General features: G+C 37.7%; 2 protein-coding genes and 2 long non-coding RNA genes across 4 annotated transcripts; all 4 read right to left on the bottom strand.

Annotated features, from left to right (window-relative positions):
* Nucleotides 1-8,316: 8,316 nt before the first annotated feature.
* On the bottom strand, nucleotides 8,317-10,309 carry LOC133720906 (pentatricopeptide repeat-containing protein At1g77360, mitochondrial-like). Its single transcript, XM_062147389.1, has one exon. It carries the CDS (start codon nucleotides 10,057-10,059, stop codon nucleotides 8,551-8,553), a length of 1,509 nt encoding a protein of 502 aa, XP_062003373.1. The 5' UTR covers nucleotides 10,060-10,309; the 3' UTR covers nucleotides 8,317-8,550.
* Nucleotides 10,310-13,345: 3,036 nt separating this feature from the next.
* Nucleotides 13,346-14,756, bottom strand: LOC133720066 (uncharacterized). The gene is made up of 3 exons (XR_009851658.1): nucleotides 14,578-14,756; nucleotides 14,275-14,344; nucleotides 13,346-13,654 (listed from the first exon to the last, which is right to left on the bottom strand). It is a non-coding gene; the product is annotated as an uncharacterized LOC133720066 (long non-coding RNA).
* Nucleotides 14,757-15,538: 782 nt separating this feature from the next.
* On the bottom strand, nucleotides 15,539-16,587 carry LOC133720349 (uncharacterized). Its single transcript, XR_009851815.1, has 3 exons — nucleotides 16,042-16,587; nucleotides 15,838-15,916; nucleotides 15,539-15,716 (listed from the first exon to the last, which is right to left on the bottom strand). It is a non-coding gene; the product is annotated as an uncharacterized LOC133720349 (long non-coding RNA).
* Nucleotides 16,588-19,148: 2,561 nt separating this feature from the next.
* On the bottom strand, nucleotides 19,149-19,538 carry LOC133723205 (putative fasciclin-like arabinogalactan protein 20). Its single transcript, XM_062150021.1, has one exon. The coding sequence runs from the start codon at nucleotides 19,536-19,538 to the stop codon at nucleotides 19,149-19,151; it is 390 nt and encodes a 129-aa protein (XP_062006005.1).
* Between the last annotated feature and the right edge of the window lie 6,426 nt (nucleotides 19,539-25,964).

A 25,964-nucleotide genomic window follows, 5' to 3' on the forward strand; every position in this document is an offset into this window, starting at 1 on the left:
GACCCCCCCCCCCCAATACCAACCAACAGCCGACACCCCCATCTTGACACAGCCTACCTTTACATAACAGCCGCACGAGATTTCCCTGCTTAATCTAATTATTAAGAGCAACGCTACTAGTTTTCATATTTATAATTTTATATTATATACTCAATAATTAACACTTTTAAAATATTTTCTTCCATAGTTCCAGCAATTTCTCTATCACGTTGTTTATGATTCATGATCCATAGTTTTACAAGTAAAACATTCGTTGTATTAATGGTACGACCAACAAGCAAGTGTATCTCTCTCACCAAGTAACCTAAAGCAATCACTAAGAGAAGCATATTGCCTTTATAGAAAAAATTGACTACTTACCACCTCGCTTAGGCACGTAATTCTGGTATGAGAATGATACGTCCCGAATCTCAAATTACCGGTTTACTAGTCATTCGGTCAGTAAACGCATTTTACTTTTACGTTTGACTCCATTTCGATTTTTTAGAGGGATCCTAAAAGTTGACTTTTTGTATCGTTCTTCATTTAAGAAATTTTTTTCACAAAAGTTGTAGAGGACGATAAACTGAGTCAGCGAATACGTGGTACGCGTAAATCGGAATTCGTATGAAGAAGTTATGAACGAAAAAGTAAAAGCTACTGTTCATGGTAACTTTCTATATATAGGGAAAGTTACTGTGGTAGATTTCTATTTTCGAAAACCTACCCCCCGGTCATTCTCTCTCTCTCTCCCTCCCTCCCCGACCCCGTTGACTTTCGCCTGCGATTTCTTTTCCGTCCGACGACGGATTTGAGCGTTGCTAGTACCTTTGGAAAGCTCTCACCGTCCTCTTCAATCCTAGGGTGGTTTGATGGCTCGATTTGGACCGTGGAAGACGCAGCAAGGAAGAGAAAAAGTGTCATTGCCGTCGTTCTCGGGTTTTGGTCGGAACTCGAGTTTCCGGTCACCTCTGACGACAATATCTGGTGCGTTTTAGAGCTCTTGCAAAACACATCAAGCTATCTAAGCCTCTTGATCCAATTTGAAGTGTGGAGCACGAATCGAAGCCTCAAAATTCTAGGGTTTTGATTTTTTTTTTCCTTTTGCTTTTGAGGTAAATTCCGGACTTTTGGCTTCAAATTGCGCTTTGTTGTTGTTATGAAAGTTGTTGGGCTTAATGAGAGGAAGATTTTGGCATAGGTGTTGATACCCACTTCGGCGGTTAGCCGGCGTCGCGTGGGGGCTGATTCTGGCCTTGTAAAATTTGTTAATTAATTGCATTCCTTGTAACTTGTGGAGCATGTTGGTGTGTGTTTTGTAAAGATTGGAGAAGGTTTGGTATTGATTGTGATTTTCCGAAGTGTGGAGTTTGGGTTGTCGATTTATAGGGATCCGACCGTTGGATCGACCCTATGTTTTGATAGGTTGTTATAATTACAAAGTCAACGTAATTGATGAAGTTTGAGCCATTCTAACATGATTTCGAGCTTCAGATGAATTATCGGTTTTAGGGTTTCGATTTTGTTGTCGTCAATTTAATTTCGAGTATCGAGAAACAGTTATTTATAATATCATTTTGTCAGGATGACGTGTAGACCGAGTTCGAGGAAGAAATTGTTTGACTGCGTTGTAGTCGCAAATCTGTGAGTGGACATTTGCTTTTAAATTAATTGTGCATGCAGTATTTTTGTTATTTTATTATTATCTTATTAATATTATGAGTTTATTATATTCAAGATCTTATGATATATATGATTTATTGTCAATGAGTATATTTTGAGGTATGGAGGATTTACAGAGTTTTATTGATATTTGGTTTTATTGTTGATTTCTATCGAAATTTTGAATACCGAATCATTGAGAAGTAAATTGGAGATTTAAATAGTATGAGTACTAGTGAAGTACTTGAGTATGATTGATTTCTCAAGAGTTCATGAAATATGCTTTCGACGATTTATTATTGAGGATTTACAGAATTAATATTGAGTTTTCCTTCTGAAAGCATTTGCTATATTTGAGTTAGGCGAATATCGAGTTATTGGGAGAAACATGGAGATTTAAATATTTTGACTATAAACGAGTTATCGAGATTTCATGAGTATAATATTTTAACGAGAGTGAGTTCAGTTTATTCGAAGAGGTAAATATGTTAGCGCATGCATGAATTACCTGGTCGGCAGTCCCCTCTAGGTGATAGTCTGATCAGCAGTACTCTCCAGACAATATTCAGGTCGGCAGTACCCTCCAGAGTATTCTGGTCTGTAGTACCCTCCGATGCATCATCTGGTCGGTTGTCCCTCTAGATGGCATGAGGTAGTTAGTCAGCAATACTCTCTAACTATCTATGGTTAGTCGGCAGTACCCTCTAACCACCACCTTCTCGTATTCCGGTCGGCAGTACCCTCCGATGCGTCCCTGATCGGCAGTCCCCTCTAGGTGGCATAAGATGACTAGTCGGCAGTCCTCTCTAGTCATCGCCTAATTTACGATACGAGCATTTTATGAGATTTCAAGAGTTTGGAGATGAGAGTTACATTATGACTTGAGCGATACGAGATTTATGAAAAGATTTCGAGATACTTAATTATATGAGTATTTTAATGAGATTTTGATATGGTTTTCGAGACGATCTACAGCAGGAGTTGAGATTCAGTTTTAGAGAATGATTAAGAGTATTTTCAAGACTTTACTGCATGCTTGGTTTTAAGAAAATAAATTGGGGAAGCATTAAATTTTACTTATTTCTTTAGAAATTACTTATTTTTCATCCACTCACTCTAACATTTTAAATGTTTTTCCCTGAGCCCTTCAGTTTCAAATGCCCAATTTGCAGGCTAGATTAGTTGAGGTCGGGTGTACATGGAGTCGAGGCATAGTTGTCACTGCTTCTGCATTGTAGGATTTATCGATCCTTTACCTTTGTATTTTATTTTCTTGTATATCTTGTGTACTAGATTGCTCTGATTACCTGTGGGCTAAATTGACAGGACCCGCCCTGAATTTCACCCTGAAATCCGAAGTGGCCCTGCGGGGCCCACCTTAGAAGAAATTCTACCAAAAATTTGGCGGAACTTCCTCTAAAAGTGGACTACCCAAAACCTGTAGAAAGACATTTACACTTCTATAATAATCCAACCTTATTCTTCTGGAGCCACCATGCTCCCCAAATCACAACATCTCCCATTTCACAAAACAATTCTGAACTTAAAAATATTAATCTCATGGGTTATCAGAGCAATCTAATACACATGCGTACAAGAAGATAGAATACAAGATAAAGGACTGATACTTTTATAATGCGGAAGCTATGATAGCTATGCCTCAACCCCATGTACGCTCGACCTCAAGCTAATCTGACCTGCACACTGGGCATTTGAAACCGAAGGGCCCAGGGGAAAAGCATTTAAAAATCGTTAGAGTGAGTGGACGAAAAATAAGTAATTTCGAATGAACAAGTGAAACTTAATGCTTTCCCAAGTTATTCTCTAAAACCTCGCATGCAGTAAAAAATCTTAGAAACACTGTTAATCATCATCTTTATTGAAATCTCAATTATGTAATGTCGATCATCTCGAAATCTCTTTAAAATCTCAAATCCCTCAAATACATAATGATAGTCCAAACATCTCGTTAAATTAGTCATATCTCAAATCACATCTCAAATTAGACGATGACTAAAGGGGACTGCCGATTAGTCATCTCATGCCACCTGGAGGGGACTGCCGACCAGTGACGCATCAGAGGGGACTGCTGACCGGACGAGGAGGTAATGGTTAGAGGGGACTGCCGACTAACCATAGGTAGTTAGAGGGGACTGCCGACTAACTACCTCATGCCATCTGGAGGGGACTGCCGACCAGATGACGCATCAGAGGGGACTGCCGACCGGAATATTCTGTAGGGGACTGCAGACTAGAATATTGTCTGGAGGGGACTGCCGACCAGGTAATGCATGCATGCGCTAACTTATTTACCTCCTCAATAAACTGGAATCAACCTCTTTCAAATCATTGCTTCCGGAAAGAAACTCGATATTACTTCAATAAATCATCAATAATTCACCGAAAGCATAACTTAAGAATATCTCGATAATTCCATCGTGCTCTAATATTTGATAAATCATTCGTATTCGTATATCATCATATAAATCGATATTCGAAATCAATAATTCTCATAATATTTTCTTAATTAATCACTTCCCGAAAATCATTTCCCAACTCAATAACTCATAAATAACTATCTCGAAAATCTACTAAAAGCCATCGGGAAGGAAATCCACTAATAATCCCATAACTCATAGAGTATAATAAATCTCAAGAAATCAAACTCATAAAATCATAAAACTCAATAATTCAAATAATAAATAAAACCTCAATTGGAAAATACTAATATACTGCATGCACAATTAATTTAAAATAAATGTCCACTCATAGTACTATTTAGGCGACCACGCTACCGGTTTCCTACGTCGAGCAGTAGCTTGGCACGTTGCCCTGTACACAATTATAATTCATGAATAACAATCCGGAAATTAAATACGATTCCCACATCAAATCCTCATAAATCAACATTTCTATTTCTTCTCTGATTTAACCAAAACTTCATCATTAACACCCATTCTTTAATTCAAAGTTTCTAGGGCAGAATTGAGAGAAATCTGACAGTGGAATTCTCGTAAATCAATAACCAAACTATTGAACTTCGGAAATTCTGATTAATATCCAAACCTCCTCCAATTTCCACCAAACACCTATCCATAAATTCGTAAGAACATATACTACCCAACAGACCAAAACAACCCACCAGGAACGGCCGGACGCGCCCTCACGCGCCGTCGGTCAACCACCATATCTGGCTACCAAATTTTACTAGCATCATCAACTCAACATTCTAAGCATCTTTCATAACTGTGGCCAAGCTCAATTTCAAGTCTAAAGGGTCGAAATTACCTCAAATCCGTACGGGGTTTCTTGTCGTCAATTCGCCGTAATCCGGCAAAATTAAGGTTACCCACTGGCATGGGTCGAACCACGAAGACGAGGACTCCATGCTATGGGTGGTGGAACGGCCAAAAATTGCCGGAAAATGCAAAATCGCCAGAGATCCGAAATGCCCCCGCAGTCATCGTCTTGCTGCACCTCCTACGGCCCAAATCGCGCCACCAAAATACCACAGACGTGATGAGGAGGAAGAGAGGGTTCCATAGCCGCCGACCTTGTCCAAATCCGTTGCCGGACGAGGGAGAAACCGCTGGCCGAAGCTGACGGGGTGGGGGAGAGAGAAACGGAGAGGAGAGAGGGAGTTACCCATCTGACCTACCACAGTAACTTCCCATATATATAGGAAATTACCATAAACAGTAACTTTACTTTTTCGCTTATAACTTTCGCATACGAACTCCGATTTTTACGTACCACATATGCACACGCTCGGTTTAACGTCATCTACAACTTTCATGAAGAAAATTTCCTCAAATTTTGACCCGAACAAAAAGTCAACTTTTAGGGCCCCCTAAAAGGTCGAAACAGAGCCGAAAATAAAAATAACTCTCGTTTACCGTCCGAAAGACTAGTAAACTGGTAAATTTGGGTTTGGGACGTTACATAAATGTTCTTAAGTTGAGATTTGGGTTGTGCTGTGGAGTTTGTTGTTATTCGAGGATCAGTGTGGCTCCAGGAGTTGAGGATGGTGTTTGGTATTCGAAGTGTAATTATTTTTCTACAGGTCTTGGGTAGTCCACTTTTTGGGGAAGTTTCGCCAAATTTTTGGTAGAATTTCTTCTAAGGTGGGCCCCGTAGGGCCACTTCAAATTTCATGGTGAAATCCGGGGCGGGTCCTGTTAGAGAACTACAAATACATCTAAATGAAAGTTCGAGATTTGTTATTTTTTTGGGATCTATTGTTGTTTGTCTATTGTACTAGTGAGAACTGTACAAGTTCATTTAGATGTACTTGTAGTTCTCACTAGTACAATAGACAAACAACAACAGATCTCGAAAAAATCTACAGTTTCTTAAAATAAATCTTTATCAAGGGTTGTCGCTCCATAGACTACTCCTCGAAAAGCTCCGCTCTTAGACGTTCGGCTTAGTACCGAGCGTCTGTAAGTACATCAAAAGGTGAGGTGGGGTTGTGGACGCACAACCGCTGCCCCAGACTCCACACCCATTAATTGAAAAATTAATGGATTTCTCTGTTGTGTCGTTCATTGTAGTTCAATGAGTGGAAATAAACTCATTATAAATGGTTTGGTAGGCAAAATAAACATTTTAGTTCCAATTATGACTCAGTCGACATTTTGATCATACTATACTTTTATTTCACTTTAGTCACTCACTCAACTTAAACATTGTGGTCACTGCCGTCAACTTCACTGTTAAATTCTTGTAAATAACTCATATTTTTAGGACATTTTCGTTATATTGAGTACCAAATTCCTCTTTTTTCCTTTTTATTTTCAAGATATTTTGACAAAAAAACTCAACTTTTCTCTCTTTTCTCATAGATTTTTTTTTTTTTTTTTTACTTTTCTCAAGGAGACACTAAACTTGATCATTCTAGCTTCTTCAATAAAAGTAGCGAATTTTAACGGTGTATTTTTTTTTTTTTTTAAATTATTTTCAGTTTTAGTATTTTTTAGTAATTGGACCAAAAGTCTATAGTGAAAAATAAACTAACTTTGAATGACTAAAGTGATATCCTTAAAAATAAAATGACCAAAGTGTCGATTAAGTCTTAGTTCAATGACTTGAGTGATAATTTTTCCTAGTTTGATATTCCAAATAGTTCGCTTTCCTCCTTCACTTTAGAATCTGATTCACTCTCTCTTGTTTCATCTTAGATATTTGTCGGCAGTTGATCTAATTAGCCGGATGAAAATCTGGCCTCTGCTTTTTCTTCTTCTAGCTGGTGTTGGACCGACAGATTGGCAATTGCCTTCAAGACCGGGTTTTGAAGCCGCCTCCTATCTCTTCTACACATCTTGCTGTTTGCCACTGCTGCTTCCCCACCCTGATTTTGTATCTGTTTGTTTTGTTTCTGTTTGGTTTGTTAGCCGTGTTTGTTTTCTGTTGTCTGTATAATCTATAAAAATAGAAAAAAGAAAAATTTGCAAAGAGAAAACACACGTAATCTGTGAACATCAAATGATTGAGAGAAGATACACATTTTAAGTTAACTATGCACGTCCACTTTAAATCCTCTTTTGCGTACGTACGTAACGTATATACCATATTGGAGGGGTCAAGAGTAGATGTCAGTGCAAAGTAGACATCTACTTTCAACCTACCATCCTTGTTTAAGGATCATGTTGGAATTTATGTGACAATTACAACTCAACTTCATAGAATAATTCTAGGTAGTATAGTAGAAAAGAATATTAAAATCTTACCACCATATTCAAAATCATTCTACCATACTAAGGTAGAAAACAGCTAATCTAGTCTGCCCCATGTCATCAAAGGAAAAATTTGATTCCTTTTCTGCTCTTCCATCATACAAACAAGACTACAGCATGATATTTAAAGACCATAAATATGAATCCAAGGAATCGAAGTTCATCACCTCCATCAGGATTGCGTAGATTATAGCCAAAACATACAAAACTAGAAGGATGAGCAGTAGCATTTAATCTTGCAAGATTACACTTGTTGCATAACAATGTAAGAACTCTTTCGAAGTGATACTCAAAAAAAAGCATTACAAGCAAAGCTGCTGCTGATCTTAACCCAAAGCAAGTACTTTGGCATATTGCTATGTCTTATAAACAAATCCATTATCCCTAGCAGTTCCTACAACTTAAATAAAGCAGTTTGTAATCAATTAGACAATTAGACAATGTCTATACACAGATAAAAATCGAAGAAATGCACTTTACCATATAACATAGATAGAACATCTTGTGATCAACCACCACATGAAAGGAAGCTCTTGAGATGACAAATATACTAGAAACTCGGAGAAAATTTTCAATTCCCATCAATATTATAACGGCAACCAACATCTGACATAATTTTAACAACTTTCTACATTCAAAGTCAAGGTGGAACATGGGGAAAAGAGGACACTGCAGAAAAAGTTTATTGACACTGGAAGCAGCTGCACACATGCCATCATACAAATTTCAACAACCCATCAAAGTTAGGAGTTCTGTTTCTAAACTGCACACTAATAAAAAATAAAAAATACACACATTATATCGGGACAGATAAAGTTTAGATGGATTGATTTCCACACATTATAACAATTCAAAGACTTCCATGCCTACAGTATAACAGATCTTAACTGCAAGAATGAGATGTACAGACCTAAAGCTCAGAGGGCTAAACTGATAACTGTATTCAGAAGAGAGGATTGTTATCTTCTAGTCAAATGCATGTTAAAGAACATCTATCATTTTCCACAGCATGGACAGAATACAAAAAGGAATACAACTATATAGCAGCCAGCTGTATGACACTAGGTAAGTTCATTTTTCACAGCGGAGAGATTATAATGTGCAACATATACACAGGGGAAGGACAAGATATTACTCTAAACAGTGTAACAAGCACAGATAATTCCAAATACTTTTAACCTAGCTGCTGAGCTTTCGACTTTCTCAAAAGTTCATCATACATGTATTGCTTCTTTGCTTGGACAAGGCTGTCTTTGAGTTTTGACATTGAAGAAGAACTCAACTTGATTCCTCTTAGCATCATATCCTCTGCATACTTGACTGCTTCTGGGACTCTGTTCAGATTGCGAAGTCCTAGAACCAACAAATTCCCAGTGTCCTCCAAGCCAGAATGGTAATTTTCTATCATAAACTTCCAGACTTTTATAGCAAAATAAGGGTCCCCCAAATCCAAGTATATCCTGACTGCAGCAATACAATTATCCTGGTCCAGAACACACTCATTTTTAATCATCTCAGTAAACAAAACCCCAGCCTCCTGTAACTTCCTATTCTTAATGAGCATCTTAAACAACATGTTATATGTTTGCGAATTTGGAAATGCCCCATTGTAGACCATCTCATCCAGCATCCTTTTTGCTACATTAATATTGTTTCCATGGCAATGCAAAGAAATCATCAAATTATACATATTGGTATCAGGTTGCAAACCAAGTCTGCCTACCATTGGCTCCCAAAGAGCCTCAGCTCCCCTAGCATCGCCTTTCTTGACACACTCATCAAGTGCAAGCCTGAAAAACTTGACCCCTGGATAACACCTCTTCGCTTTCAAGGTCTCAAAGAAGTCCAGCGCCTGGCGAATCCCATTAGGCCCGTTAAGCAAAGTGTTCAGATATGAATCGTAGGCGGGCACATTGGTTGGATCCCAACCAATCTGACTCACCATCTCATCCAAAACCTTGGTAGCCGAGGCTACATTGCCTTCGCTCTCCCACCCCTCCAACAAGATGGCGTAAGTATCGGGGTCCGGCCTGATCTTGTCCTTAGCAATGTAGTAAAAATCAAGGGCGTCGGCCGTCTTGCCATCTCTACAAATTGCACTCAAAAGAGAATTCAATGCTACAATATCTGTAGGAACACCATATTGGTCCATAACCTCAAATGTCATAAGAGCCTCGGGAGTGCGATGGGCAACTACATAACTACTAAAAACAGAAGCAAAAGTGGCCAAAGAGAGTAACCTTTCCTGCTTCATTGACTTGATGGCGTCCCACATGGCATCAAAGAAGCAATTCTTGCCCAACAGATCAACAACCAGATTCCACGAATATGGGCTGTGGTCTTCATTGAGCTGACGACCGGACCACCGAAAGAACTTGAGGGCAGGGCTCGGGAAGGCGTAGGAGAGCTTGAGGACCTCTTCAACGTCTTGCTGGGTCACTCGAATACCAGTGTCGTTCAACGTTTCTTCGACGGAGAGACAGTGGATTTCGGCCACAATTGCACACAGCAGTTTGATTTTGGGGGGTAAGGGATTGGGAGTGTCCAGGTATGAGGGAAAGGTAGGGTCGGATTGGTGGTGTTTCTTCGCGGGTTCGGGTTCGGGTTCGGGTTTGGGTTGACTAGGGTTTCGACAAGGAGAGGAAGGAGGTGGGTGATCACGGTGTCGCTTTGTTCTGCTCATACTCACTACAACCCTAGAGGATGCAATTCTGGAAAGGAATTTGCCGAAGGATATCAGTAAAAACAACCCCCTTTTCAAAACAACAACAACAAAAAATCAGTAAAAAGGCTTCTTCTTTTTTTTTTTTTTTTTGTCCTTACTTTTCAAGAAGATTGGGGCATGGAGCCAATATCAATGTTCTAAAAAGCTTGTCTTGAGGCGTGCCAGAGGCTTTAAAAGCGTGAAAGTGCCGTAAAAATGAGTGTGTTTCACTGCTTAGGCGGAGAGGCATGTAAGGCGCTGCACAAGACACACACGAAGGCGTCGAATGCAAATTTTCAGGATTTTTTTTTTTTTTTTCAAAGCACCAAAACAACGTGGTTTTGGTGTTTTGAGGTCGCGACCTAATATTCTCGACTCATTTTAGTCTCTAATCTTCAACAGTACTGACTCATTTTACTCCCAAAACGAAATCTTACCCAGCAAATTATGAAGAGCACATAAGTTTTCGCTCAAGGGTTTTTTGATTTGCAGTTAAGAAGGTTTAAGGTTTGAATCATTAAATTAGGCATGAGTGTTAGGACCCGAAAGACCGAAGACCCGACCCGAACAGACAGAAAAAGCCCGATTCTGTTCGGTTTTACTTCTGAAATTTTCAGTTCGGTGCAAAGCCCGACCCAATTATATATTTATCGGTTCAGTCTCGGGTTTAGTTCAGCACTGAATCGGCGCGGTCTACCTGAACCGACCTGATTTTTCTTCTTATACCACATGTCAATCTTCTATTGGCTCTCATATAAAATATATATATATATATATATATATATATATATATATATATATATATATATATATTAACTAAAATAAAACAATAAAACCTAATTTCAATCCCAATTTCCCATTTTCCCGATCGAAACCTAATTCATTCGGCCTCTTACAGACTCACACACACACACTCTCTCTCTCTCTCTCAATCGAAACATAATCAAAACTCTTGGCTCTTGGCTCTCATTCTGAAATAGAGAAATTTGGTGAAATGTGAAAACCCTTGTTCGAGTATCTTCCCCAATTCATTGATTTCATTCTGAAATCTGAAAACCCTTGTTCCGAAAACTCAATTCATTCCCCAGTTCATTCCCAAATCCCAGTTCATGGCATCAATGCAAAATTCATCCCAAATTTTGTCATCCAATTCTGATTCCAATTCTCAAGCAATTGTTGTTCCAATACCAACTGATGCATCACGGGTTTAAACACTTCCCAAAACCTTCAAGGCCCAGAAGAGAAAGCATGCTGGAGAGGGAAAGAAAAACGTGCTGGTTCTGCTAAAGATGCTGGAGATGTAGAAACTCAAGAAGAAAAACCTGCTGGAAGATCCTAGGTGTGCTTGCACTTCAAGAAGATTGAGAAGCCGCAATTCGAGGTAAAGGATGGTAAGAAGGTTCAGACTTGTATTAAAAAGAGAGCTAAATGCAATTATTGTGGTACTGACCTTGCATGTGATAGTTATGGAAATGGAACTAGTTCACTTAGGAGACATATATAAGAGGTGTGCAAAAAATATTCAGGTAGGGTTGATTTAGAAAGTGGGCGGCAGGTGTTAAGTACCGGTGGTACTAAGGAGTTAGTGATGATTAAATGAAGTCAGGAAGCTTGCAGGGAAGCAGCCTGCAAGATGATAGTCATGGATGAGCTGCCTTTCAGTTTCATTGAAAGGCTTGGCTTTCACTATGCCAATAACATCATCAGACGACAGACAATGACTGTCGTCTGATATGTAAAAAATTTGTCGTCTAGTAAGCTGATATCTGATTGACGTTCAGACGACGGGTAAAGCCCGACGTCAGAAATTCACTCAGACGACAGACACCTAAAAAAAATCTGTCGTCTGAATGTGCTTAAATATGCACAAATTGTAAGTATATGTGGTTAGATGTGAAATAGAACAACAGTCAAATGTTGTTGTTGCCAAACTCTAGCAACAGTCTTTACAAAAAATCTATTGTCTGTTTTAATATGAGACGACAATAAAATGTCGTCTGAATGTGTAGAATTTTAAAGTTTCTTTGTTACATCTGTCGTGTGAAATGATTTTACACAACAATAATCTGTTGTGTGAATAACACTATGACTACAAACTCTTATCTTAGTTTGTGGATTCTGGTTGTTTCAAACAACAGAATTTTGCTTGAATTCTATTGTTGGATGTTCAGTTGTTTTCCTTTTTATGTTGTGTGATTTGGTTTACAACCACAGAATTTGGCTTCAATGTGTTGTTCTTTTCTTAATAAAGCAACATACATTCTAAAACCTGGAAACCACAGTAATGTAGCATACATTCATCAGAACCTGAAAATATAAACCAAAATATACCATTCATATAAAAAGTGGAAATCGCTTTGTACCATATATTCATCAAAAACCTGGAAACCACTAACAACATATCCATTGATAAACACTGCAAAAACTGTACGATAGTCTTCAACTTCCAAAAAGAATTTTCCTTGACAATTTGATTTCCTACAGTTGACCTGCAAAAGTAGATAACTAAATAGAATCATACTCCTGTAGATAGCCACCGCCAAAAAATGCAGCAACAAACCAGGGCATTCTCATTTATATCACTACAGCTATATCTAAAATTATCCTTAAGTGCCTATTAGCATGACAATGTGTAGAGCCAAGGGCACTATAGAACCAAACTTCAGTTTCAACATTGGGAATCCAAGAAAGCAATGAATTTGGCTTTGTCAAAGATAAATAGATTTTCAATTAAAAAATGAAGAGGGAATAGTTTTTCACCTGGTTTAATGCCCAATTTGTAATGCCTTCTTGAATAAGATTGATTGAGATTAGTGCTCTGAAGTGTAAAACAGTTTTCTTATTAATGAACAAATATAAATTTGTCAACTCTTTTAACTCTTTTTAAGCAATACCCCCTCATATTCTATGCAAAAAAAAAATTTTAAAAAAAACTATCTAAACTCAGATTCTCTAGTTAGCACATCACACTATCAAGGAAATTGCTAGGTTTTAGAAATGAGAATTAAGATACTAAGATAAATACGTCATTGAGTATCTACAATTACTAAAGCAGCTAAAAGTATCCATGACAGAAAAGATTCTCCAACACTAAAAGAGATAGAAAAGATGCAAGGAACAAATCATAAATTATACTCGATTGAGTTGAGAAACTATAGTAAATAATCTTTATCAGCTCAAGTCACGGGATTCCTTAATAGTGTCAGTAAATTACACCTTTTCAATCGGTGACCATGTAGCATTTATAAATTTGCAGTGGTTTTAATTTTTTCATGTACAGCAGCAATCCTACTTCTGCAGTCCCAGGAATAAATCTATATCAAAGAAACACATCTATATATAAGCATGTATGCCAAACTTTGATAGCAATACTAATTGTGTTCATATCTTTCCTCCAATTCATACATATCTCCCTACCAACATAGATCAATCACTCGTCATTCAACAATGATAGCTTCTGTGTTTCTTTTTCATGCAAAACAATTACATACCCATGAAATAATAGCTCAAGTCTTTACCTGTCAAAGCATGACTGCAGCTCCAAATTCAACCCCTATTCCTTATCTAACTGTGCCTTCAAATCCAAAACCAGAAACTTAGAGTCAGCAATTGTTATAGGCATGTTAGAGCTGAACATAGTCTATTACAATTGTTGATCAAATTTTCCAGTAAAGAAAGACATAACACTGAAACCAGTTGTAGAATATAGAGTTGCGCTCAGTTGGTCCACCTCAGGATCAGATGTAAAGCAACGAAAGAAAGAATTAATGAGGAAGATAGATTCAAAAAAAGAAAAAGAAAGCAAAAAAGAAACAGGAAAAAGGAAAAAGAAAGCAGAAAGAAACAGAAAAAAGAGAGCAAAAGAGAAACAGGAAACAGGAAGAAGGAAGCGAACAGTAATGGGTTTTCTTAGATTTATTTACTGAATGTAACATAGATGCATCAATTGCTGTATCTTTTCCTCCATATCATTCTCTCGATGAATGTTAGTATTTTCTGTTTTGACAATCATAGGGTGATTTGGATGGATTCGCTATTGACTTTAGGAAAGTAATGTTCATCTAAAGAATGATATGAAGGAAAAGGTATCACGATTGACATACATATTAGTTACAGGCGTAAAGAGTACTTCGTAAAGTGTGATGCGTTACATGAGTTGATATATGATTTATGTTGCACTGGATTGTGGTTTACCTTTGCTTGAACTTCCCCCAGGACTGGAGTTTGATATGTTCTGGCTGAAAATGCCAAGAATTAATTGTTTCTGAAAGCAGGTACTATGATTAATATCAGCATAAAAAAGAGAAGAAAGTAATCAAAGTTTATGAATTAGTGAGTGAATATATATGATTGATGTAACTAAGAAACTAATGTTTAGTCTATAAGTGAAATATAGATAATGCTAATGATTTTGAAGTTACGACAATCCAACTCAAACAGCAGATTAAGAAAGAAGAAGAATTTTATGTGTAGCAATCAGTGACTATAAACAATTACCTCTTCTGCTTGCAGACCGCTTTCCAACAAGATCACTAAACTTCAAATTTCACCAACCAAACCAAAACAAACTCAAACTCAGATGCAGAGCAATCACTCCTTTTTCGCTTTCAGTCTCTCTGTATGTGTACACCAGAACAAATAGAAGCTGTGAGAAGTAGCAATTGGGAAAAAAGCATTTTCCAATTGAAAGAATAGCAAATCTGATATAATTCAACACGTTATGCAAAAACCAAATGAAGCAATAGGAGAATGATAAACAAATATTTAGGTTATTTAGGTGGAAAGTAGCTACCCAAAAAAAGCAGCTACCAAACAATTGTCTATCACATTAAAGTACAAACCGTCGATTATCTGATCAATCATTTGCTAATGTTAGGACAAACGAAAGAAGTAAAATTCCAAGTTCTATATCAAATATAGGAGATGAGATTTGAAAAGGGAAGAGAAGACGATGAGACTAAAAAAAGGAACTGTAAAAACGATGAGATTATATCAGATGATTGATGACTAACGTGAATGTAGTTGCAGAACAAAACTGTAAGGAAACTATGATAGCTTCCTAAACCTTTTAGTGAAGCTTTACTAAACATACAAACTCTTCTATGCAATTCATTTACTTTAATTGGAAATAAGAAAGGTCGAACACAAAGTGCTAACAATTCTTTTCATTCCTTTCTAAGTCTTTTCATTCCTTTCCAGTTCCGATATTCAAATTAAACTAATGTGCTAACAATTTATTGTTGAGGTAAATATCTTTGCAAAACTTCTTTTCTTAAGCACTGATCCTTTACTTCTTTGACATGCATGATTCCAATCCCAAAAAGTAATATCAGGCCAGAAATAGTAAAGAGATAGACAGATTGGCAAGAATTATGGCTGTACGTTGAAAGAACAATGGTGAGTTAGAAGAGAAATTACCCATCATAACGAGGCTGAACTTTTTTTTCAAAGCCAACAATAGTTACACATAGCTGCAATAGGTTGGAGATCATATCAACTCTCCTCGGGTGTGGTGAACCGTTCATATGACCTTCACATTAAGACACCCTGCTCCAATCTGGCTTTCTACATCATCATCCTTTCTTAGAGGAATCAAAGCAACTAAATTCTTCTGTGGCCATCCAAAAATCTGTGCCCTGTCACAGAATACTAACTTCCAGTTCAGCATAATCGATAGCTAAAAATCCATGAAACAAAATACCAAGTGCAATTTCCACTGGAAAAATAAAACAAGGGTGAAAAATTCAAGAGCTTTACATTGCTTGGTTGAGCACCACTGGAGCTGGAGACTTTAGCAGCTGCACTAGTACAGAAACCCTTATGTGAAAGTTTCAATCTGTATGCATATTTGACAAGCTTTCTTCACATGACAATAGATACCCAACATTATAGAAATCAAAGCATAAACCAATAGAGCAATATAGAAATCAAGTAAAATTGTAAAGTAAAGAAGTCACTCACCTCAAATCCTAAATAGGACCAGAACTAGAATGAAAACAAGGCTCTAGAAGTTCTGCCCAACTTCTTTCAATTCTCCAACATCCGGAATTTCGATGGTGAAATTCCATGATCATGAGATCAAATTCTCACATCTTCCTAGTTGCAGTACCCGAAACTCCTAGACCAAAATCCTATTTTAGAACAGAAACTCTCCATAAGACCTACTCATCATCGAGCCCAAAATCTCTACCTCTTTCTCCCTTCCCATCTTCTTCTTTTCTTTTCTTCTCTCCCTTTCTCCTCCTCTGTTCGTTGTCCTTGTTCCTTCTTCTTCTTCTTTTTTCCTTTCTCGTCTAATCCCCTTCATCCCCAGTTGACAACAACTCACCCTTATCCCTTGATTAGAAAACCAAAACCACTAACAACCAAAATCAGATTGAAAAAATCAAGGAATCAGATTAGATTAGGGTTTAGAGAATTAGGGTTTACTTACCCCCGGACGATGAAGGACTCGTAGTCCCGAAAATCCTTGCGGTGGAGGACGTTGATGTCGACGGAGACGCGAGCTTTAGACATAGCTGTGAGATTAGGAGGCGAGATCTGAGTGGGCTTGGGTTAAAGGAGAGGAAACCAATTTGCTTTTTTGTTCTATTGTAATAAGCAAGCTAAGAGGGAGTTCGATATGGGTGAGGAGGGAATGAATCTGAAAAATGGGTGAGGAGGGAATCTGAAAAATGTGCAGCGCGAAACCATTCTTTTTGGTTTGATAAATTTGTCGGGGAGAGAGAAATCATTAAAAGTTTGGAACTAAATTCCTTCATGTTGTGCCAAAAAAAAAATAGTTCCAACAAAATCCAAAGCCAATTTACTCTTTTGACAAGACGACAGATATATGTTGTCTGAATACAAACAAAAAAAAAGAAGCTACGATCCAAAACGAAATCAATTTATCTCCTTTGACGAGACGACAGATAACTGTTGTTTGAAAATAAACTTAATTCTCAAAACTAACTTACCATGGTATGTTGCTATATTCAGACGACAGTTTTTACACTGTCTGTCGTTAAATTATATCAGACGACAGAAACCAACCTGTCTGTCGTCTGAGCTCTGTCGTCTGATGAGGTTATTGGCATAGTGTTTAGATATTTTTGTCATGTGGTTGTGCCTAAGTGGGATGTACCTTCTAGGAGGGTTATTGTTTTTAGTTACTGTCTATGTATAAAGCAGCCAAATTAGAGCTTAAGAAAGAGTTAAGGAATCACTGCCTATGCTTAACCACTGATACATGGACGTCGATGCAAAATATCAACTACATGGTGCTGACTGCCCATTTGTTGATTTTGGTTGGACATTGCACAAAAGAATACCAAACTTTAGGGTAATTCCTAATCATTAGAGCACTAGCATAGGGAAGTTGTTGGAGGCATGTTTGCTTGATTAGGAAGTTGAGAGAGTCTTGACCATTTCTATTGTGCAAACAAGGTTGCAATTTACTACATTAAGAAAAAGATATTAGGCTGGGAGAAACCACCTATTCTAGGAGGCAAGTACCTGCATGTTAGGTGCCTTGCACACATTCTGAACCTCATTGTCAGATCAGGCCTTAAAATGATGGAGAGGTCAGTTGCTTCAATTAGGAATGTAATACGATATGTTCGGACACTACAACAGGAAGCATTTTTTTCTGACGATTAAATTCAGTCGGAAAATGCATTTTTTGGTCGGAAATACATATTTCCGACCAAAAAGTTCCATCGGTGGTGGTCGGGAATATTCTCGTCAGAAATGCCCTACTACTGACCAGTCGTCGGAATAACAAGCATTTTCGACCACATTTTGTCGTCGTTGGTGGTCAGAAAGGTTATTTTTTCCGTTGAAATATTCCGTCAAAAACATTTTAATACCGTCAAAAATACATTATGTAAACAACGACATCATGTTTCCAACAACATATTTCCAACAACTTACTTCGTCAGAATAATTATTTCTGACTAAAATATTTTTTATTATTGACCAAAACGTTCATCAAAAGTAATCATTTTTGCCATCCAAGAAATAATTAATATTTTAACAAAAAAAAAAAAAATTTCCAACGGGTTGGAAATGAGTTTTCTGACCACTTTTGGTTGTCGGATTTTTTTTATTTTTTTATTTTTATTTTTATTTTTACGTCCAACCACCAAAAATAATTTTTGGAAGCATTCTTCTTGAATAAAAATATATATTAAAAAGAGAAATATTTAAAGAGTACAAAATAAAGAAGATTAAGCTACATTTTATTTGAAACAAGACATTCATCATCAAGTCTTACAAAATAGGAAAAGTCATAACCATAAGCGTAAAACTAGTAGGGAACTAATAATAGAACATAAGCATACAATACTTATTTAATATTAGCAAATAACAAGAAAGTAGTATTTCTTGTATTCATCATTTGTCTTCATGATTTGCACCTGAGGTCCTGTGGTATTTCCCTACCAAAAAAAAAAAAAAAGCAAACAGAGACAATATAAATTAATGGTTAAATAACTTAACTTACAAAGTAATTGAAAAAAAAAAAACACAATTAAAAAAAAAGGACTAAATTCAGTTTAATCCCTTAAACTTTAGGGCTAAAATCACTTTAGTCCCTGAATTTTTTTTTTAATCACAATGGTCCCTGCACTTCCAAATTACATCAACTTAGTCCAAAATTTGACTTTGACTCGAAAGATGACGTCATGTGCTGAGTTGGAGCCAACATAGGGGCCCACTTTTCTGATTTTAAACACCCAAAGAAGGGCAAAATGGTCATTTCTAATTTAATTTAATTTCTTATTTTTTTTCCTATTTTTTCTCTTCATTTTCTCTCTTTTCTTCTCTTTCTCTTGCGCTCTCTCTCTCTGACTCTCTCTTCCTCTATGCAAAACCCAAAACCCGATCTGAGCCATGATCTCCGCCCTCCTCCTTCTCCTCCTTTCCTCTACACCCGCCTCTCCCACTCCCATTCCCACCACTTCAACTACCGCCACCAAACCCTCATCTCCCAAAACGACGACGTTTCCCTCTCCAACCCCCTCATCTCCGAGGTAATGCGCCGCCGTTTCGGCCGCCATCGCTTCGTTAGGGTTTCGCGGCGCCAAGCATCAGAGATTCTTGAGGCTATAGCTCCGAATTGGACCCGAGATCTGGAAATACGGGTCTAAGAATTTGTTGGTTCCGAAGATGATCAACGACCCGTCGTCGAAAATTGGGGACACCGTGACGGTGACGTTGTTGAGCGAGACGAGGCAGTCCTCGGACGGCAGAGTGGTGACGGTGAGAGAGTGGCTGTCGAGCAGAGTGGCGATCTTGGCACCGAACGAGAGGGACTTGAGTGATCGGAGAGGGAAAGCGATGGGGAGGTGGTGGTAGCGGAGGAGGTTGAGACTGGGGTGGCCGGAGTTGGAGAAGGCGGCGTCGGCCGGAGCGAAGACGGTGAGCGACGGCGACTGGGAGGTGATGGAGTGAAAGGCGAGGTCGATGGCGAGGGACATGGATTTGTAGCCAGAATCGGAGAGGATCTCGGCAGCGTTGGTGATGGTTTGGGCGGAGGAGAAGGAGAGGAGAGAGGTGAGGAGGAGAGAGAAGAAGAAGAAGAAGAGTGAGGTTGAAGAAGAAAGGAGGAGAAGGAGTGGGAGAGGCGGGTGTAGAGGAAAGGAGGAGAAGGAGGAGGGCGGAGATCATGGCTCAGATCGGGTTTTGGGTTTTGCATAGAGGAAGAGAGAGTCAGAGAGAGAGAGCGCAAGAGAGAGAGAAGAAAAGAGAGAAAATGAAGAGAAAAAATAGGAAAAAAAAATAAGAAATTAAATTAAATTAGAAATGACCATTTTGCCCTTCTTTGGGTGTTTAAAATCAGAAAAGTGGGCCCCTATGTCGGCTCCAACTCAGCACATGACGTCATCCGAGTCAAAGTCAAATTTTGGACTAAGTTGATGTAATTTGGAAGTGCAGGGACCATCGTGATTTAAAGTTCATGGGATTAAACTGAATTCAGTCCAAAAAAAAAAAGTACTAGACAGCAGCAACACTATAACAAGAAAGAAACAACTAAGAGATCTAACTGTCTTAACTTACTATTATTGCATATCTATACCAATCAGTGACCAACCACATACAATATGGTTTCGTTAAAACAAAAACAAAACAGAAAGGAGAATGAACTTAATCAGTTACGTAATCTAATAAAGATCTCTAAAGGGCAATAGGTATTGTTAAACAGTTGTATTAGCTGTAATGTCATTTCCATTTGTATGACGTACCAGCTCTTTAGAGCCCCACCTGTTTATCATAATGCAGCAACATAAAGCTTTGATCGAACTCAACATCGACCAAGCTTCCAACACGTTCAACACTCTTTTAGCCACGACAGTGGGATCAAAATGATTCTTCTTTTCCATTTTTTTTTCTTTCTACATGCATTTGTAATGTGTTAGAATAATGACTGTAACAAAGAAAACCTTTCTCAAACTCAAAGTTTAAAGCTAACTAGAATGCTAGCTGTTGCAGATGAGATGTTGCGTATCCCACCCAGAAACTGAGGCAAAATGGATTAGGCAAATGGTTTAAAACTTTATTCACTAAGACAAACATAAAATGAAATCTAAAAGAACCTAAGCATATAGTTATAAGCATCATAAACTGACCAGCAATTCTAAAAACAACCCAAGAAGTAAATATAATAATGACCAGCAGTGCTCAACAGCAAGGTTAATTAACTTATGTCATTAAGCTAAGAGGTTAGAATTTGGAGTGCAAATGAAAAGAAAGTTACCGTAGAGGGTGCTTCTTTTGCGCATTCAGAATGAGTTGAGTTCTTCGATAGCAAAGTCATAACCACTTGCTTCAAATCTTCTAGCTGGTTGGTAAGAGTTGTAACTTTCTCGTTCACTTGTTCGAATTCTTTCTCACGCGCCATGCACGGACGCTTATTGCAAGTGTGGCTTGAAGAATCCACATCTTCATCTTCAGGTGGTATCATGCCATCACCTAAGCCACGAATTATGCCGTGACTCGGCCTTCCAATCACAGCTTTATATATGCTCCATTCATCTACTTCTTCACCTTCTTCACCAGGGTAGAATATTTGGTAAAAATTCCTACTCAATAAACGGTAGACACTCATCACAATTTGTTATGACATAATATGTGGCAGCTTGATGAAGTTTATCCGACATTGTTATTAATGCACGGTTTCCAACAGTTTCACCCGGCAATGAGAAGATAGATAACCCAGATGCATTGGGTAATTAATGGCTGACCCCCATCGTAGTTTCTTTCTGCTCTATTAAATTTGGTTTCAACTTGATGTAGATATCTTGAACAAAAAGTTACGCACTCATCTATTAAGTAGCCTTCTGCAATAGAACCTTCTGGACGAGCCTTGTTACGAACATAAGTATTGAGCTTATGCAAATACCTGTTTAATGTAGTAAACACTATAATTAATTACAAAAAAAAACAAATAAAAGATTATATAAAATGTCAACTTAATATAAATTTTGTTACCTTTCGATGGGATACATCCACCTATATTGTACAAGATCAACTACTTTGGCTTCCCAGGCTAAGTGAATAGATAGGTGAACCATGATGTCGAAAAAAGCTGGAGGGAATATTCTTTCCAACTTGCGTAGAGGACCTTAAATACTTTAGCACACAATTCTTTGAAAAAGTAAGAAAGCTCAATTATGGCCTCACATGGTTGTTTAGGCAACAGCTCTCTCACCACAAGTGGGAGTAATCTCTCTAAGAAAACATGGCAATCATGACTTTTCATGCCAGAAATACTACGCCCTCCAGCACTCACCCAACCAGACAAATTTGCACAATATCCATCTGGAACCTTCAATTTCAGTAACCATTCACATACAGCTTTGATATCATCATTTGACAATGCAAAAGGTGCTGGGTCATAAACTAGTTTACCATCCACCTCTCTAGGCCAATAGTCTTGCCTCACACCCATGTCTTTAAGATCAAGACGAGCATTTAAAGAATCTTTTGTTTTACCATCAATGTTCATAATTGTGCCAAACACGCTGTCAAAAATATTTTTTTCAATGTGCATAACATCCAAATTATGCCACAACAACAGTGTTTTCCAATACGACAACTGAAAAAAGATACTATGTTTCTTCCAGTTATGAGTATGACCAAACCCAGGTATAGTAGCCTTGTTCTCCCTCTTTCCATATGCTACTTCCTTCAAACCTTGAAGTTCTTCCATAACATCTTCTCATGATGGTCTTCTTGGAGCATGTCTCTTTTCTTCTGTGTTGTCAAACTCTTTTAGTTTTTTACGTCATTCATGATTTGATGATAAAAATCGACGATGACACATGTAACATGTCTTTGAGTCATGTTGTAATCTGCAATTAGAAGTTTCTGCCCCACAACATGGACATGCTAGTTTTCCTTTCGTACTCCAACCTGACATATAACCATACGCAGGAAAATCATTGATAGTCCACATAATTGCAGCTCTCATTTGAAAATTTTGCCTTCTGGAAATGTCAAATGTTTCCACACCAACTTCCCATAGACTTTGTAGTTCATCAATCAATGGCCGCAAGTAAACATCAATATCATTCCCAGGCCCCTTTGGTCCCAGTAATGACATGAAAATGTAAGGCTCCTTCATGTACATCCATGGAGGAAGATTGTATGGAAATAGGAAGACTGGCCAAGTACTATGGCTAGCGCTTATTTTTCCAAAAGGATTGAATCCATCAGTTGCAAAACCAAGCCGAACATTTTTATTTTCATTGCCAAATGACTCATGAATTTGATCAAAATTTTTCCAAGCCTCTGCATCTGCTGGATGCCTCAAAATACCATCTTTCATCCGGTCTTCATGGTGCCATCTCATATCCGTGGCTGTCTTTGATGACATAAAAAGTCTTTGCAGCCTTGGTGTGAGTGGAAAATATCGCAAAATCTTCCATGAAATTTTCTTTTTCTTTTTTTTGTTGCCACTGCGGTTGCATTATGTCTTCCATCGAGGGAGCTTACAGGTAGGACATTCCGTTGCATTTGCATGCTCCTTGTAATAGATTACACAATCATTTTTACATGCATCAATTCTTTCATAATGAAGACCGAGTTCTTTAACAATCTTCTTTGCCCCATAATTGGAAGTCGACAGCTTTTCACTCATGGGATATGCTTTTTTCAACAATTCCAGTAACATGTCAAATCCTTTGTTGGTCATGTGACCGACTGCCTTAATATGCATCAAGTTGACAATAAATGACAAGTTTGAGTAATTCTTACAACCCGGGTATAATGGGGTTTCTGCCTCTTCCAACAATTTGTAGAACTTTTCAGCATCTCCATTTGGATCTTGGTGGGAACCTTCCTCTATCATTCCTTTCATATCATCATATTGCTCCAAAATGGCAGCCTCATTGTTATCGTTAAAACCGTCAGTGTCACCATTATCATTATTCTTACTCTCCCCATGTTTGTTCCATATAGTGTAATCCCGCTTAATACCCTTGTATAAAAGATGATTGTGCACTTCTGACCGGACAAATCTATGAAAATTACGACATTTGATGCATGGACAGTAGATTCTTCCATCACTGTGATTAGCATGCTTATATGCATAATCAAAAAAATTTTCAACTCCGTTATGGTACTCTATATTTGACCGTTTTAACAGCATCCATGACTTGTCAACTGCCATTTTCTGTATAATGAATGAACAAAAAATGTAAAAACAATAAAATCATACAATACAATTTCAAGTTTTGTAAATGTATAAGTGTATGACGCAAAAACAAGCAATAAACAAGAGTGCAAATTCAATTACAAGTCTGCAACCAAGATTTAGAAATACGGCCCAAGGGTTCTAGCCTTAACATCAGTCTCCTTCCTCAATCTTTTGGTAACTCTTTTCAAACATGGCCAGGTAGTAAAGGAACGATTTTGGCGGGGCTCAAGGCCCACTTGGATGCACTTCTCGTATCTAATCAGCCTAGACACCACGTCCTACTAAGGTGCGCCTACTTGAGAGAGAAAGAAGGGGGAAGCCAACGTTAAAGAAAGAGCCATTCACCTTTTTCCGTTATGGTTTCAAACTCGCAATCAAACTCTTAACTCTCATAAATCACCATCATTCACGAATTACAAAACCAATTTATCATAACATAAACTTTGTTTTACCTTTTATTTTTATATTCGGGATTCTTATTTTTTATTATTATTATTTTTGTTGGATGTAGTCCTAAAATGTGCATGTGTTAGAGCTATGAGTTGTTAATGCACTAGTTTCAGTATGATAATATTTTCAACTTCTTTTCTATTTTTAGTCAATACAAAAAGAGTTTAATATTTGTTTTGGTAGTCTATTTGGCATTCAACCTAGTAGTTGAATTTTTTTTTTTCTGGGGACAAGTTGACATTAGTTTAGATTAAGGTTTTTTTTTCCTTGAATCTCTCATTTAGGTTTTCACAATTAGAAAAATAAAAAACAAAAAATCCAAATACTAAATGAATAGAAGAATTTCTGGATGTTTTTAACTCATATTATTTGTATAATTTTAATCTAAAATAAATTAGATTTCCCACAGTTCCCAGTTTTAATTTCTATTTATATTTAGAATTAAATACTTGTTACTCCTCAAACTTTTCCCTGAAAAACAGTTTTGTCACTCGCCTTTCAAATTAAACTGGATAGTCCTTATTCTTTCTAATTCTCACAGAACAGGTCCAAAACAGGTCTAAAATGACTATTCTACCCCCAAGATCCTTTTTTTATTTTTTTCTCTCTCTTTTTCTAATTTTTCTCTCTTTTTTATTTATTTTTTCTGCTTTTCTCTCTCTCTTTTTCTAATTTTTCTCTCTTTTTTATTTATTTTTTCTGCTTTTCTCTCTCTCTCTCTCTCTCTCTCTCTCTTCTCCTTCTTTCTTCGTTCTTCTCTGCTATTTTTTTTCCCCTTCTTACTCTACTCCATATTCCAATTTAATTTAATCTAGAGCCAATCCTCCCCACAAAATTCCTCCACCTCTCCAAATTCACACTCCCAAATCCAAGAGTAACCCCATACCCAAATTCACCTCCAGCCCCCTCCCCCTTTCTTTTCTCTTCTCCTCGGACCGGACCCAAATTCCGGCGAAATCACCGCAGCCGGACCCCAGTTGGACTCGTCGCCGGCCATCGAAGCTTCCTCTCTTCCTCCTCCTCCATCTCTGGTAAGGATTTTAGGTGATTAGGCTTGGATTGAAGCAAATCGAAGAGGAGAGAAAAACTGAAAATTTTCGATTTCTTGGTTGAGTTTTTGGTTTCCGGTGATTTTCCGGCTGGAAACCTTGGTGAATCTTGTTGTTGGAAGAACACTGATCTTGTGGGTATGCTTATTGCAACTTGAATCGACCGGTAGAGGAGAAATTCGAAGGTGAACAATAGCTCGCCGGAAATCCTTTTACTTGGGCTGTTTTCCGGCCTTTTTGTTTGGAATTGGACATTCTTGCAGGTATGAAAGTTGTTGGGCTCGTGGAAGAGCAGAGAAGAACGAAGAAAGAGCATAGAAGAACGAAGAAAGAAGCTAAACTAGTTGGGCTCGTGAAAAAAAAAATAGCAGAGAAGAACGAAGAAAGAAGGAGAAAAGAGAGAGAGAGAGAGAGAGAGAGAGAAAAGCAGAAAAAATAAATAAAAAAAGAGAGAAAAATTAGAAAAAGAGAGAGAAAAAAATAAAAAAAGGATCTTGGGGGTAGAATAGTCATTTTAGACCTGTTTTGGACCTGTTGTGTGAGAATTAGAAAGAATAAGGACCATCCAGTTTAATTTGAAAGGCGAGGGACTAAACTGTTTTTTAGGGAAAAGTTTGAGGAGTAACAAGTATTTAATCCCTTATATTTATATATCTTCTTCTAAATTCGATTAAGGAAAGAAGGAAGAGGGAGGAGGTCAATTGGAG

Source organism: Rosa rugosa, chromosome 7 (genome assembly GCF_958449725.1).
Source record: "Rosa rugosa chromosome 7, drRosRugo1.1, whole genome shotgun sequence".
Classification (NCBI taxonomy): Eukaryota; Viridiplantae; Streptophyta; class Magnoliopsida; order Rosales; family Rosaceae; genus Rosa; species Rosa rugosa.

Bases quoted from the DNA above. Each gene is read 5' to 3' on its own strand.
- LOC133723205 (XM_062150021.1), bottom strand. From the start codon at position 19,538: ATGTCCCTCGCCATCGACCTCGCCTTTCACTCCATCACCTCCCAGTCG.
- LOC133720906 (XM_062147389.1), bottom strand. From the start codon at position 10,059: ATGAGCAGAACAAAGCGACACCGTGATCACCCACCTCCTTCCTCTCCT.